Raw genomic sequence first — 14,568 nt, 5'->3', positions numbered from 1 at the left:
CCCTGCACCACCATGCCGTGCACCACCGTGCCTTGCACCACTGTGCCCTGCTACACCACACCCTGCACCACTGTGCCCTGCACCATGTCCCGCTACACCACGCCCTGCACCACCGTGTCCTGCTACACCATGTCCCATTACACCATGTCCTGCGCCCCCATGTCCCACTACACCATGCTGAGCACCACTGTGTCCTGCTACACCGTGCCCTGCACCGCCGTGTCCTGCACCACCACCGTGCCAGGGCTCTGTGGGGCCGGGGGCATCACCGGGGCCGGGGGGGCATCGCGAGCGGCCGGAGCTGCCCAGCTCTGCCTGGGTTCGTCCGTCACGCCGACATTCGCGGGGGACAGACAGCCCCCGCGGTCCCGCGCCGGCGCTCCGCGGGAAAACAGGCTAAAAAAAGCGGCGGCCGGGTCCCCACGACGGCGCCCGGCCCCCGGCAGCGCCGAGACCCAGATCGGCTGCGACAGGGCACCGCTGCCGCCCACCGCGGCCTCGCCAGCCTCCCCGGGCTGCGTCTCCCCGCGGGCCGCAGCTCGTCCGCCGCAGGGTGCCAGGTGCCGAATCGCCGCCGTGCCGCCGTGCCGTGCCGTGCTGTGCCACGGTGCCCTGGGGGGGCCCCCGCTTCCGAGCATCCCCCCGCGCCCCGGCTGGGCTCCCCCCCCCGAGGGGCCCCGTCTGTGCCAGCGTCGGGGACGTCATTACCAGAGAGCAGCAGCTGAGGGGAGGAAAAGCGCGCGGGGAGAAAGGGAGCGTGGGAGCCGCTCCCAAGGACGGATAGCGACGCCGCCGGGCCGCGAGCACCGATAAACTCGGCACACGGAGACCCGGCCCAGGCGCCAAGGTCGCCCCCGCGCCCCGGCGTCGGCACCGGCCCCTGCCGAAAGCAGCGCGCCAGAGGCCCCCCGAGCGCCTGCCGCCGGCCGGGGGGTCCCAGCGCCCGAGGGGGGGCTGAGGGGTGCCCGCGGCCCCCCCCGGCTCAGCCGTGCCCAGGCTGCAAACACGGCGGGGGCCCGGCAACCGTCACCAGGAGCTGCCGCGTTGCTACCAACAGTCAACACTGCGCAGCGGGGAGGGAAGCGCGGGGGGGGGCGGCTGGGAGCGGGGGGGCTGGTGTCCCCCCCCACCCGTGGTGGCACGGCGGGGCCAGGCCCGGGCACCCCCCCGCGCCGGCCCCGTCTGCCCGCGCCCCCCCGGCCGAGCCCGGCAGGGTGATGGATGCCGGGGAGGGGGATGCGGGGGGGGGGTCCCAGCCCTTGTCCTAGCAACCGGTCTCCTAGCAACCCTGCGCCGACGGCGGTTGCCTAGCAGCGGTCGGCGGGGAGACGACTGGTCTTCCATACCTAACGAGATGGGAAGGGTCTGGGGGCCGCGGGTCTCCCCCCCCCATCGCCCAGGGCCCCCGGTGCCGCAGACCCCCATGCTGCCGCGAGCGCTGTGCCCCACAGCCGTGCACCCGGGGGGGCACCGCCCCCACCGCCCCCGCTGCCCCCCCAGGCACAGCTCAAGGCAAAGGAGGGCCGGGGACCCTGGGTCGGCACTGCCCCAGCCGGGGGGGGCTGCTCGGGCACCCCAGGACGCCCCCCCGGCCCCGCTGCCGGAGCCGCCGGAGACAAAGGCGGGAGGCGCTTCCCGCACGCGGGATCGCCGGGATCCGGGGCCGCGGCCGAGCGGGGAGCGTGTTTCAGGCCAGGAGCTCGGTCGCCATCAGCGGCCCCGGGAATCAGGCCTGGAGGGGGCCGAATTCCCAGACCCCCCTGCCCAGGCCCGAGGAAGACGCTGAGCCCAGCAGCCCCCTCCCCGGTGAGAACAAAAGGGCCGAAAGCCTCCACGAGCCGCCGGGGAGGCCGGGGGGGGCAGCGGGCAGGCGGTGCCCCCGCTCAGCCCCTTGCCCTGGCACCCTCCCCGCTCCCAAACCGAAGCAGATCCCGGCCCGTCGCCCCCCCCCCCCCCGGCCGGGGGCTGCGAGACCCCTCCGGCGCGGGGGCTGAGCCGTCCTTTGTTCCGGGAAAGCGCCCAAATCGGGGCGTTCTCTGCCTGCGGGCTGGCAGCCCCGCGGTCCCAGAGGGCTGGGGACAGACCCCCCCTGCCCCCCCCCGGCTCCGGCTGCTTTGTGTCGCGGGGGGGGGGGGGGATGCGCTGCGGTGCCCTGGGAGCCGAGCGGGGCTGCTGCAGCTGGCGGGGGGGACGTGGGAAGGGGGATCGGGAGCTGCCCCCAAATCCCCATAATGTGGGAAATGCGGAGAAAAACGCGATTTCACAGTGATGGGGGGGGGCCCTGGCAGCTCCCTGCAGCAGCTGGGGCCGGCCCTGCCCCACGTGTCCGGCCCCCGGAGACCCCGCGGAGGCGGGCGGGAGCCCTCTCCCCCTCCCCGAGCAGCCCCCGGACCCCCCGGACCCCCCCCACTGCGGGCCCTGCTGCGCCAGGGGCGGACGGGAGCCAGGGGGCTGCGCAGGGGCTGCAGCAAACGGGGGGTGGGGAGCCCTGCCCCCCCGGCCCCATGACCCCCCCGTACCCCAGCTGTGTCCCAGGCACCAGCTGCTCCTCAAAGCAGCTGCCGCTGGGGCCAGGACCCCCCCTCCAGCACCCAGCCCCTCCCAGGGCGCTGCCACAATCCCCGGGGACCCGCTGCAGGCACCGTCCTCGCCCCCCCCAGCTGTGCCAGTCTCGGGTGCCCCAGCCGGGTGCCCCGCGGCCAAGGTGCTTCGTCAGCCCTCGGGGACAGCCCGCGGCCAGGAGCGGGGACAACGGGACAGCAGGGATGGGGCCAAGGGGCGGCCGGGAATGGGGACCAGACTGTGGACGGGGCTGGGGACAGGGACCCGGCTGGGACCAGGGCATCGGGATACGGCTGAGCCCAGGCATCGGGGCACAGGCGGGAACAGGGACCATGGCGCAGCCGGGATGGGACCAGGCTGTGACCGAGAAGGGGGACACGGCCAGGATTGGGAACAACGGCACAGCAGGGATGGGACCGGGGTGTGGCCGGGACTGGGGACAGCACTGGGATGGGAACCGGGACACAGCTGGGAACACGGAGCAGGGCACGGCGGGGATGGGGACCAGGGCGGGGCCGGGACTGGGGACAGCACGGGGATGGGAGCTGGGATGCAGCCAGGAACAGGGACCATGGCACAGCGTGGATGGGGACCAGGGTGTGGCCAGGCCCAGGGACACGGCCAGGAAGGGGGATCGCAGCATGGCAGGGACGGGGACCAGGATGTGTCCGAGAATGAGGACACGGCCAGGAGCAGGGACAACGGCACAGTGGGGATGGGGACCAGGGTGTGCCCAAGAATGGGAACCAGACCACGGCTGGGGCTGGGGACAGGGACATGTCTGGGAGCCAGGGCATCGGGGCACAGCCAGGAATGGGGACCACGGCACGGCAGGGATGGGGACCAGGGTGGCGCTGGGGCCAGCACCAGGGATGGGAACCAGGACGCTGGCACATAGCCGGCAGTGGGGACCAGGGCATGGCGGGGCTGGGGACAGGGACACGGCTGGGAGCCAGGGCATCGGGGCACACGGCTGGGAGCCAGGGCATCGGGGCACAGCCGGGAGTGGGGACTAGGGCACGGTGGGGCTGGGGACCAGGCTGTGGCTGAGGCCAGGGGATGGCACCGGGGCTGGGAACCAGGGCGCTGGCACACAGCCAGGAATGGGGACCCAGGCACGGCGGGATGGGGACCAGGGCGGGGCCGGGGCCAGCACCGGGGCCGGGAACCGGGGCCCGGCCGGGAAGGGGCACCGCGGCGCAGCGAACCGGGGCGCGGCCGGGAGCGGAGCCCGGGCACCGGCGATCGGCCGGATCCGACCGGGGCCGGAGCAAGACGAGCCGCAGCGGCACAAAAGCGGCCGCCGCCCCCGCTCCTTTGTCTGCCGGCGCCGGGGGGGGCATTACCTCATCGCGCCGCCCCGCCGCCCGGCCCCGCCGCCCGCCCTATAAAGCGCCGCGCCGCCGCCGCCCGCCGCCGCGCCTCTTACATCGACCGCCTTGGAGTCGTGCTGTAAGAAAGCCCCGGAGCCGAGCAGCCGCCATGGTGAGCACCGCGCCCGGGGGCGGCGGCAGCGGGGGCCGAGCCGCCCCGCACCGCGCGTGGCCCCGCTTCGCCGGGCAGGATGGGTCCCGGTCCCGGTGCGGAGCTCCCGGCCCGCTTAACCGGGCGTGCCCCCCCCCGCTTAATAGGGTAGGATGGGTCCGATTCCCGGTGCGGAGCCGCTGTCCCGTTAAACCGGGCGTGGCTCCCCCGCTTAACAGGGCAGGATGGGTCCCGTTCTTGGTGCGGAGCCGCTGTCCCGCTTAACCGGGCGTGGTGCTCCCCGTTTAACGGGTCAGGATGGGTCCCGTTCCCGGTGCGGAGCTCCCAGTCCGCTTAACCGGGCGTGGTCCCCCCGTTTAACGGGTCAGGATGGTCCCGTTCCCGGTGCGGAGCTGCTGTCCCGCATCGGGCGTGGCTCCGCCGTTACCGGGGCAGGATGGGTCGGATTCCCGGTGCGGAGCTCTCAGCCCGTTTAACCGGGTGTGCCGCCCTCCCCCAGCCCCCGTTTACCGGGGCAGGATGAGTCCCGCTCATGGTGCGGAGCTCCCAGCCTGTTTTACTGGGCGTGGCCCCCCCCTTTAACGGGGAGTCTAGGGCACAATAAGCCCCTCCCGGTGCTGGGCACGGCGCTGGAGGGCGGGCAGGATGAGCCCCCGGTGCTGAGTGCCCCGCAGTGGGTGTGGCCCCGGTTCACGGGGGTCCCCTGGGGTCTGCGGGGGGGGCGCGGCAGGATGGGACCCCCGCGCTGAGCCCACGACCCGCAGCGCACGTTGCACCAGAGGGCGGGTGGGCGGGATAAGCCCCTGGTGCTGAGCCCTCGGCCCGCACTGCGGGTGGCAGCGGTCCAGCGGGGTCGGTAAGGCAGGATGGGACCCTCCGGTGCTCCGCGTGCTGCGCCGGATGTGGTCCCGGGTCGGCGGGGCAGGATGGGTCCCGGTGCTGAGCGCTGCCACGCCGCACGGGGTGTGGCCCCGCTCCCCGAAGGCAGCAGGGCTGGAGGCGGCCGTAGGCGGGGAGCCCCCCCAGTGCCCAGCACCCCCGGAACAATAGGGCGGGCGCGGGGCTGGCGCCGGGCAGGATGCGGTCCCTGGATGCAGCGTCACCGGCCCCGGGGGTCACGGCGGTGCCGGGTGGCAGCTGGCGAGGCGGGGGGGGCCGTGGCGGCGGGGGGGGGGGGCCGGCGGCACCGCCCAGCGCCGGGGTCACGCGCCCCTCTCCCCCCGCAGCGTGAGTGCATCTCCATCCACGTGGGCCAAGCGGGCGTGCAGATCGGCAATGCCTGCTGGGAGCTGTACTGCCTGGAGCACGGCATCCAGCCCGACGGGCAGATGCCCAGCGACAAGACCATCGGCGGCGGCGACGACTCCTTCAACACCTTCTTCAGCGAGACGGGGGCCGGCAAGCACGTGCCGCGCGCCGTCTTCGTGGACCTGGAGCCGACGGTGATCGGTGAGCGCGGGGCCGGGCGCGGGGGGGCCGGGGGGGCGGCGGCGGCGGTGCTAACGGGGCGCCCGTCCTCGTCCCGCAGACGAAGTGCGCACGGGGACCTACCGGCAGCTCTTCCACCCCGAGCAGCTGATCACGGGCAAGGAGGATGCGGCCAACAACTACGCGCGGGGGCACTACACCATCGGCAAGGAGATCATCGACCTGGTCCTCGACCGCATCCGCAAGCTGGTAGGGGCCGCGAGGGCGCTCGCGGGCTGGCGGCCTCAGGACAAAGGCGCCTGTTCTCCAGCCCACCCTCCCCTCCCAGCCGGCGAGGCTGGATTTGGATTTAATATATTAATTAATGTTAATCCGGTTGCGCGGCGGGGCGGCTCCCGTTGGCCGCGCTCCTGCCAGCTGCGTTGAGCCGAGCGCTGGAGCCGCGGCCGAGCTCGGCAGCCCCCCTCCGTCCCCGCCTTCGCCCCGGCGCCGTCCCAGGCAGCTGCGTCCGGGTGGTGACGCGTCCAGCTGAGCGTGCGGCCAGCTCCGAGGCGGCTCCTCGCACACCGCGGCCCCAGACGTCCCTGTTCCTCCCTCCCAGCCCCGCACACAAAAATGCGCAGAATGCAAAAATGCACCAAACCCCCCGGGTTCCTCGGCGAGGCTCAGCCTTGGCCGAGCTCCGGGGCTGGGCAGGAACAGATGGCCGAAACGGCTCTAGGGCGGCTCCTCGGCCCCTTCCCCGGGGAACTCACCGCTCCCACGACACTTTCCAACCCATCAAGCTAGGGCCACCGTGTCCTGGGGGCTCTTGCCCTGCTGTTGGAAAGTCCCCACCATGTCACAGCCAGGCCACAGAAGAGGAAGCAGCAGCTTCCCTCTGCTCTGCAACCAGCCGGGATGGCTCTGCTGAGGCCTGAACTAAGCAAATGTCCCGTCTTTCCCGGCACAGGCTGACCAGTGCACAGGCCTGCAGGGCTTCCTGGTCTTCCACAGCTTCGGCGGGGGCACCGGCTCCGGCTTCACCTCCCTGCTCATGGAGCGCCTCTCCGTCGACTACGGCAAGAAGTCCAAGCTGGAGTTCTCCATCTACCCGGCACCGCAGGTGTCCACGGCCGTGGTGGAGCCCTACAACTCCATCCTCACCACCCACACCACCCTGGAGCACTCCGACTGCGCCTTCATGGTGGACAACGAGGCCATCTACGACATCTGCCGCCGGAACCTGGACATCGAGCGCCCCACCTACACCAACCTCAACAGGTTGATAGGCCAGATCGTGTCCTCCATCACGGCGTCCCTGCGCTTCGATGGGGCCCTGAATGTCGATCTGACCGAGTTCCAGACCAACCTGGTGCCCTATCCCCGCATCCACTTCCCCCTGGCCACCTACGCCCCCGTCATCTCTGCTGAGAAAGCTTACCACGAGCAGCTCTCTGTAGCAGAGATCACCAACGCCTGCTTCGAGCCGGCCAACCAGATGGTGAAATGCGACCCTCGCCACGGCAAGTACATGGCCTGCTGCCTGCTGTACCGTGGCGACGTGGTGCCCAAAGATGTCAACGCCGCCATCGCCACCATCAAGACCAAGCGCACTATCCAGTTTGTGGACTGGTGCCCCACGGGTTTCAAGGTGGGCATCAACTACCAGCCGCCCACGGTGGTTCCCGGCGGGGACCTGGCCAAGGTGCAGCGCGCCGTGTGCATGCTGAGCAACACGACGGCCATCGCCGAGGCCTGGGCCCGCCTGGACCACAAGTTTGACCTGATGTACGCCAAGCGTGCCTTCGTGCACTGGTACGTGGGGGAGGGCATGGAGGAGGGGGAGTTCTCGGAGGCGCGGGAGGACATGGCGGCCCTGGAGAAGGATTACGAGGAGGTGGGGGTGGACTCGGTGGAAGGCGAGGGCGAGGAGGAAGGTGAGGAATACTAAACTGTCACAACGGTGCTGCTCTCACAGGGAACGTATCCTAGGTTAATAGCCCGGGCGGCGGGGCCGCAGCCCTGCGCGCGCTTGGTCTGTGCTCACGAGGAGAAGTGTCGGGGACCCTCCCCGTCCGCTGCCGCGGGTCTCAATAAAGAGCTTTCCCTGTCCTAGAGCCTGTGTCTGGTGTGGTTCCTCCTCGGCGCTGCCTCGAGCTGCCAGCCCCACGGCTCCCGAAAATCCCCCGGGGCTGGAGGGTCGGGGTGACGAGGACACAAGGGTTTGCTCAGCCCTGGGGTGTCCCCAGCTGTCCCCAGGGACAGGCAGCCCGGTGGCTGAGCACCCCGGGGTCCAGCACCCGCTGCTGCGGTGCGGCATGGCCAGGGTGAAGGTGGCCCTGGGGCTCCCCGGGGATGGGGGGTCCCGTGTGGGCTGCTCCCGCCGTGGCAGCGCTTCCCGGCCTCGCTGCTCCTGAGCCTTTGGGGATCGTCAATCCCAGCCGCCCCCGTCCTTGCTGCCCCCCGCGCCCCAGGAGGGCACGTGCTGTGTCACCCCAGGTGTCACTGCTGCCTGCAGCCGGGGGACCTGCATCCCCTCCCCGGCTGCCCACCCATGGGGCTGGGGGGAGCACAGCGCCCTTATCCCCCAGCACCTCCCTGGATGCGGCCGTGAAACCCCTCCACCCGCCGCCTCCGCGCTGGGAGCTGCCGGGAGCCGGGCAGGCGCAGCAGGAACGTGCAGCCGTGCCCGAGCGGCGGCCGGCCCCACCTCGCCGCGCCGGCATCCCTTCCACCGGCGATGAATAATGAAGAAGAAGCTGAAGGGGGGCGAAACCCGAGCGGGACCCGGGGCACGCCGCAGTGCGCAGCCCTCCCGCACCGGCACCGCTCCCCGCGCCAGCAGGGCCATTTTGCAGCAGCGCGCTGCCGCCGGGGAGGCGAGAAAATGGAGCCGGGGAGGGGGCCGGCGCGGCGGGGGGCCGGCGTGGCCGGCAGCCGCAGTAAGATGGCCGGCAGCGCGTTGCTGGCCCGGAGGCGTTGGCTGCGGGCGGCTGCGCGGGGCGCGTGGCCGCGGCGGCGGGGCGAATGGCGGCCCGCCACGTCAGCCCGCTGCAATGCAGCTGCGGCGGGTGCCGCCGGCCCGCAGCCCCGCTGCAGCACCCGGAGGGGCCCCCTGCCCCGGGGAGGCCCATGGGGGGCTGGGGGCTTTGGGGTCTGGCCCCACGGAGGTGCTGCCCGGCTGCCGGCCCCCCGCTTCGCCCGCCGCCGCCACCTCCGCAGCCGCCGCGGGGGCCGCTGGGTTATCCCGGGGCTCAGGAAAACAGGAAGCGGGATTATTCGGAGCAAATAGCATTACGGATTAGCCCAGGGCCCAAAGGTGCACGGCGCTCGCCCGGGGGGTCTCCGGGCTCCGGGCTCAGCTCCCTCCTGCGCTGGGCCGGGTCTGACCCACAGCGCGGGGCGAGCGGGGTCTGACCCCCACTGCAGCACGAGCGGGGCCTGATCCCCACTGCAGTGTGAGCAGGGTCTGACCCACGGCACAGCGCGAGTGGGGTCTGACCCATGGCGCAGGACAAGCAGGGTCCGACCCACGGCACCAGCCGTTGCTGGGGATGGAGCAGGGGGTCCGGCACGGCTGCCCCGTCTCGGCCCCCCCATCACTGTCGGGGTTGGTGGCTTGCAGGGACCCTCTGCACCGCCTCCAGGGCTGCCCCCCCCAGCCCCCCCCGCCCCCTCCATAAGGGCCCCCTGCGTCTGGGGTGCAGGAGACGCCCGGGCAGGGCCCTGGTGCTGAGTGCAAGCGCCCGTGTGTCCCCGCTTGCTGGGGACAGCGAGGTGGTCCCGGGGGGGGAATGGGCCAGGGGGGCTCCATGGGGTGCGGACGGACGGTTTGGGGGACCCCTGGGGTGCACATGGGCCGGGGGGGGCCCTGGTCGTGGGGGGTCTTTGGGGTGCAGATGGTCCCGGGGAGCCTGGGGCTGGGGGCCTCCATGGGGTGCACATGGCCCGGGAAGAGGGGGGCCCGGGGGGGCCCTGGCGGTGCAGATGGGCTGGGGTGGAGGGTCTGTGGCAGAGCAGATGGGCTGGGGGGTCCCTGGGGTGCGGATGGGCTGGGGGGGGTCAGGGTGTGTGTGGGGATCGCTGGTGGCACAGATGGACCGGAGCCCCCCGGGGTGGGGGCCGGGGAGGGGGGGCCCGCGGCAGCGCAGATGGGTGGGGGGGGGTCGCCGGCAGCGCAGATGGGCGGGGGCCCCCCGGGGTGCAGATGGACCGGCCCCGCTGCAGCGGGGGGGGGGGTCGGGGGGGGGAGGCAAAGCCGATTAAAGGCCGTGGGGGAGCGGGGGCCGCGCCGGCGGGACGGGGGGGCCGGGCTGAGCCCGGCGGGGGGGGCAGCACGTGCTGCCGGGCGGCTCCCGCCCCCCCCCCACTGTCGCAGTTTTCCTCTGCAGCGGAGCCGCACCGGGGCGGGGGGGGCGGCGAGCCCGGCCGCTGCTCCCAGCCCCCCCCTCGGGGCAGTGCGGAAGGCACCGGGGGGGGCTGCGGACCGCGGGCAGGACGGGCCCCCCCGCCCCAGTCCCGTGGGGGGGTGCGAGACCCCCCCCCTCGCCGCCGCCCCCCACCCCGGGGCTCTGGCGGGGGGGCACCGAGATCCCGCCCCCCCTCCGCAGAGCGCCGCAGCGCCCGCCCCTTCCCGACGGCAGCGGGGGGGGGGGAGGAGGCGGGGCGTCTCCCGCCCCCGCCGCCAATCGGCGGCGGCGGGCGCGCGGACGGGCAGGCGCGGCGGCCAATGGGGGCGCGGGGCGCGGGCGCGGCCCGCCCCCGGCCGGGTATATAAGCGGGCGCCCGTCGGGGGCCGCAGCCTGTTACTTGCGTCGACCCTTTGCTTGTCGGGACGAGTAACCGCACCGCCAGCATGGTAATGGGGGGGGGGGGGTATGGGGAAATGGGGGGGGCTGTGCTTTGGGGGCTATTGAGGAATAGGGAGGTGAAAATGGGGAGGAAAAAGGGCATAGGGAGTCTTAGAAAATGGGGAGAGAAGGGAGCGGAAGGGCACCGGGGGTCTGGGGGGGATCGGGGGGATGGAGAGCAAGGCGAGGGGCATCAGGGCGGAAAGGCGGGGCTGGGGGGGCGAATCGGAGCGAGAGAGCAGGGCTGGGGGGCAGGAAGGTAGGGCGGCGGGGGAGGAGAGCAAGGCGGGGAGGCATCGGGGCAGGAAGGCAGGGCTGGGGGAGGCATCGGGGCGGGAGGGTGGAGCTGGGGGGGGGATCGGGGCAGGAAGGCAGAGATGGGGGAAGGAGAGCAAGGTGGGGGGGATCGGGGCAGGAGGGCCGAGGGTTAGTGAAAAATTGGGGGGGGCAGGGCTCTGGGGGGGGGGGAGGGATCGGGGTGGGGAAGGGATCGGGGGGGGCAGCCCCAGCCCCGGAGGGGGGGGCGCCTTTGGGCGCAGCACGTGGTCCCCCTCCACCCCCCCCCCCGTGGGGGCGGGGTGCCCGCCTGGTTTTGGCGCTCAGCCCCGACCGTTACCCTTCCCGCGCGCGGGAACGGGTCTGGCGCGGGCGCACACGCCCCCGCCGCCCTGGGACCCCCCCGCGCCCCCCACCCCGGCGGCACCGCAGCCCTGCGCACGCCCTGCCGCAGCACCGCACCCCAAAAAGCCGCATCCCCCAAAAAGCCGCATCCCCCAGACCCCCCCAGGGTGGAGCTGCCCCCCCGGGCGAAGGGGGGCGGCGGGTCCCCATCACCCGCCGTGACCCACTTTGCACCACCGCAAACCGGCCCCCAGCGAGACCCCGTGGGTTTCATCCCGCCGGGCACTGCCGCCCCCCCGGAGCCGGGCTCAGGCGCCATCTGCGCCGGAGGAATGCGCCGGAGCAGGTGGTGCCGCGGGGTGCGGCCGGGAATGCCGCCCGGAGCGGCCGAGGGGGCCGCGGGCAGACGGCCGCCCGCATCCCTCCGGCCCAGCCCGCTCGGGGCACCGGCGCCGTCGGCCCTGCCTGGCGTTTTCGGGCGGGCCGCGGCGTGTCCCTGCCCGGCACGGCGTGCGCCATGGCGCGCTCCTGCCCGAGCTCCCCCCGCGCCGCGCTTCCTCCTCCCTGCTGACGAAGACGCGCGTGGCGAGGCGGGTGCCCGTGCCAGGAAGCGCAGTGCTGGCGAGCCGTAAAATGTCCTCCGCGTGCCGGGAGGCAGCCGAGGGCGCGGAGAGCTCGAAAGCAAAACTAATCCAGGTGCAAAGCGGCGTCCGCGCTGCGGCAGGCGTTAACTGCCAGCTGCTAGCAGGAACCCGGCATTAACCCCGGATAAAAACCCGGTTCCCGACTGCGGGGCAGGGGGAGGCGATGGGGGGCTGAGCCCCTTCCCAGCCGGCCCCGGAGCCCCGCGGCTGGGGGGGCAAAGCTGCCCCGGAGGGAGCCGACCCCAGCGCGTCTCGCTGTGCCCCCCCGCAGCGTGAGTGCATCTCCATCCACGTGGGCCAAGCGGGCGTGCAGATCGGCAATGCCTGCTGGGAGCTGTACTGCCTGGAGCACGGCATCCAGCCCGACGGGCAGATGCCCAGCGACAAGACCATCGGCGGCGGCGACGACTCCTTCAACACCTTCTTCAGCGAGACGGGGGCCGGCAAGCACGTGCCGCGCGCCGTCTTCGTGGACCTGGAGCCGACGGTGATCGGTGAGCGCGGGGCCGGGCGCGGGGGGGCCGGGGGGGCGGCGGCGGCGGTGCTAACGGGGCGCCCGTCCTCATCCCGCAGACGAAGTGCGCACGGGGACCTACCGGCAGCTCTTCCACCCCGAGCAGCTGATCACGGGCAAGGAGGATGCGGCCAACAACTACGCGCGGGGGCACTACACCATCGGCAAGGAGATCATCGACCTGGTCCTCGACCGCATCCGCAAGCTGGTGAGCGGAAACCCGGGTCTGGGCTGCAGCGAAGCAGCCGGATGGGGAAAGGAGAAAGTCCCCGAGCGCGACCGGGAGGGCTGCAAGGAGCCGAGCGCTGCCTTTGGCCGGCCTCGGGCGAAGGGCGCCGGCTGCGTTTAGCAGCCCTGGGCCCCCAGGTGCTGCTGCTCCAGGTTGGGGCTCCCTGGATCACGGGTGCTGGTGCTGGGTCCGCGTTGTCCGGACCCTGGGAACACGGTCAGGAGCCCTTACACCTCCCAGCAGCTTGAATGCGCTGCCTCTGGGGCCTGCAAACCTCCCGCAGTTGCAAAATCTGCACCCAGAAGGTGAAGTGTAACCCAAGTCTGAACCTGGGAGTCAGGGGAGACCCGGGCGAGGCTGACTGCAGTCCCTGAACTGGGAAACCCTTATTTCTATCCCTTTTGGGGCTTGTCTGAGGTTTGCCCTTGCTGTGGGCTCTGATCCTCCGTCACAAACTGCGTTTGAGCAGCTGGGCAGCGTGTTGAACTCCTGCTGGGGCTGCTTTAAACCTGCTTCCCGGGCTGGGAAGGGAACGTGAATTCCCGGCTTCGCTGGGGGCTGCAAGCCTCCGAGCAGGCACTGCTCTCCAAATGGCTGCTGTAAAACGCCTTTGTGTGGCCTCGTAAAACGGAGCAGGTTTCCTCCGCGCCGAGCAGACCCGCGAGCGGCGGCTGCCGCAGGGGCTGGCTGTGCGTGTGTGTGTGGTCCTGATCCGAGCTGCCCCAGCAGCCTGGCGCGCTGGGGTAAATACTGGCTTTCTTCGATGAGTAAATAGCAGCTTAAATCCAGAAAATGGCTCCTGTGACAAGGAGCAGGATGGTGCAGGCTTCCAGCCAGCGTCGCTAGCGGCTGAGATGGGATGTGCAGGGCACAACCAATAAATGCGTCTTGCTTTCTCCCCTTTCCGTCCAGGCTGACCAGTGCACAGGCCTGCAGGGCTTCCTGGTCTTCCACAGCTTCGGCGGGGGCACTGGCTCCGGCTTCACCTCCCTGCTCATGGAGCGCCTCTCCGTCGACTACGGCAAGAAGTCCAAGCTGGAGTTCTCCATCTACCCGGCACCGCAGGTGTCCACGGCCGTGGTGGAGCCCTACAACTCCATCCTCACCACCCACACCACCCTGGAGCACTCCGACTGCGCCTTCATGGTGGACAACGAGGCCATCTACGACATCTGCCGCCGGAACCTGGACATCGAGCGCCCCACCTACACCAACCTCAACCGCCTTATCAGCCAGATCGTGTCCTCCATCACGGCGTCCCTGCGCTTCGATGGGGCCCTGAATGTCGATCTGACCGAGTTCCAGACCAACCTGGTGCCCTACCCCCGCATCCACTTCCCTCTGGCCACCTACGCCCCCGTCATCTCTGCTGAGAAAGCTTACCACGAGCAGCTCTCTGTAGCAGAGATCACCAACGCCTGCTTCGAGCCGGCCAACCAGATGGTGAAATGCGACCCTCGCCACGGCAAGTACATGGCCTGCTGCCTGCTGTACCGTGGCGACGTGGTGCCCAAAGATGTCAACGCCGCCATCGCCACCATCAAGACCAAGCGCAGCATCCAGTTTGTGGACTGGTGCCCGACGGGTTTCAAGGTGGGCATCAACTACCAGCCGCCCACGGTGGTTCCCGGCGGGGACCTGGCCAAGGTGCAGCGCGCCGTGTGCATGCTGAGCAACACGACGGCCATCGCCGAGGCCTGGGCCCGCCTGGACCACAAGTTTGACCTGATGTACGCCAAGCGTGCCTTCGTGCACTGGTACGTGGGGGAGGGCATGGAGGAGGGGGAGTTCTCGGAGGCGCGGGAGGACATGGCGGCCCTGGAGAAGGATTACGAGGAGGTGGGGGTGGACTCGGTGGAAGGCGAGGGCGAGGAGGAAGGTGAGGAATACTAAACGCCTAGTTCCTCCTGTCTCTGTAGCATGTCCACAAAATGTCAGCTGCAAACACTTCTGCTTTCTTGTGCCCCAGGCAGGGGTCGGTCCCACGGGCCCAGGGCTGCAGGAGGCCGGGCCTGGCTGGGCGCTGTCGCTCTTCCGCAACGTGACCATGTCGGTTTCCATGTGTCTGTACCATGTCTGTGAATAAAAGGCTTTAAAAGAAAACGGTGCTGCTGTGTGATAGAAGCGCTCCGTGTCCGTCTGCGGCGTGGCGGGGGCCCCCAGCCCCGTTCACCCGGGAGCAGACTGTCCCGACTGTCTCCGCAGGCCGATGTGCGTGGAGGCACCGGCGCTGCTGCCAGGCTGCCCGGTGCG

At 71.5% G+C, this 14,568-nt stretch overlaps 2 protein-coding genes across 2 annotated transcripts; both read left to right on the top strand.

The window, feature by feature from the left end:
• The first annotated feature begins 3,912 nt into the window (after positions 1 to 3,912).
• TUBA1A (tubulin alpha 1a) lies at positions 3,913 to 7,574 on the top strand. Its single transcript, XM_064498537.1, has 4 exons — positions 3,913 to 4,047; positions 5,274 to 5,496; positions 5,576 to 5,724; positions 6,428 to 7,574. The coding sequence occupies exons 1-4, from the start codon at positions 4,045 to 4,047 to the stop codon at positions 7,406 to 7,408; spliced, it is 1,356 nt and encodes a 451-aa protein (XP_064354607.1). The 5' UTR covers positions 3,913 to 4,044; the 3' UTR covers positions 7,409 to 7,574.
• Positions 7,575 to 10,159: 2,585 nt separating this feature from the next.
• On the top strand, positions 10,160 to 14,418 carry LOC135323807 (tubulin alpha-1B chain). Its single transcript, XM_064498569.1, has 4 exons — positions 10,160 to 10,315; positions 11,844 to 12,066; positions 12,146 to 12,294; positions 13,228 to 14,418. The coding sequence occupies exons 1-4, from the start codon at positions 10,313 to 10,315 to the stop codon at positions 14,206 to 14,208; spliced, it is 1,356 nt and encodes a 451-aa protein (XP_064354639.1). The 5' UTR covers positions 10,160 to 10,312; the 3' UTR covers positions 14,209 to 14,418.
• Positions 14,419 to 14,568: the final 150 nt, after the last annotated feature.

This window comes from Dromaius novaehollandiae, chromosome 28 (assembly GCF_036370855.1).
Source record: "Dromaius novaehollandiae isolate bDroNov1 chromosome 28, bDroNov1.hap1, whole genome shotgun sequence".
Taxonomy (NCBI): Eukaryota; Metazoa; Chordata; class Aves; order Casuariiformes; family Dromaiidae; genus Dromaius; species Dromaius novaehollandiae.
The sequence above is the reverse complement of the archived record's forward strand: the minus strand, read 5'-3'. Positions and strand labels throughout refer to the sequence as shown.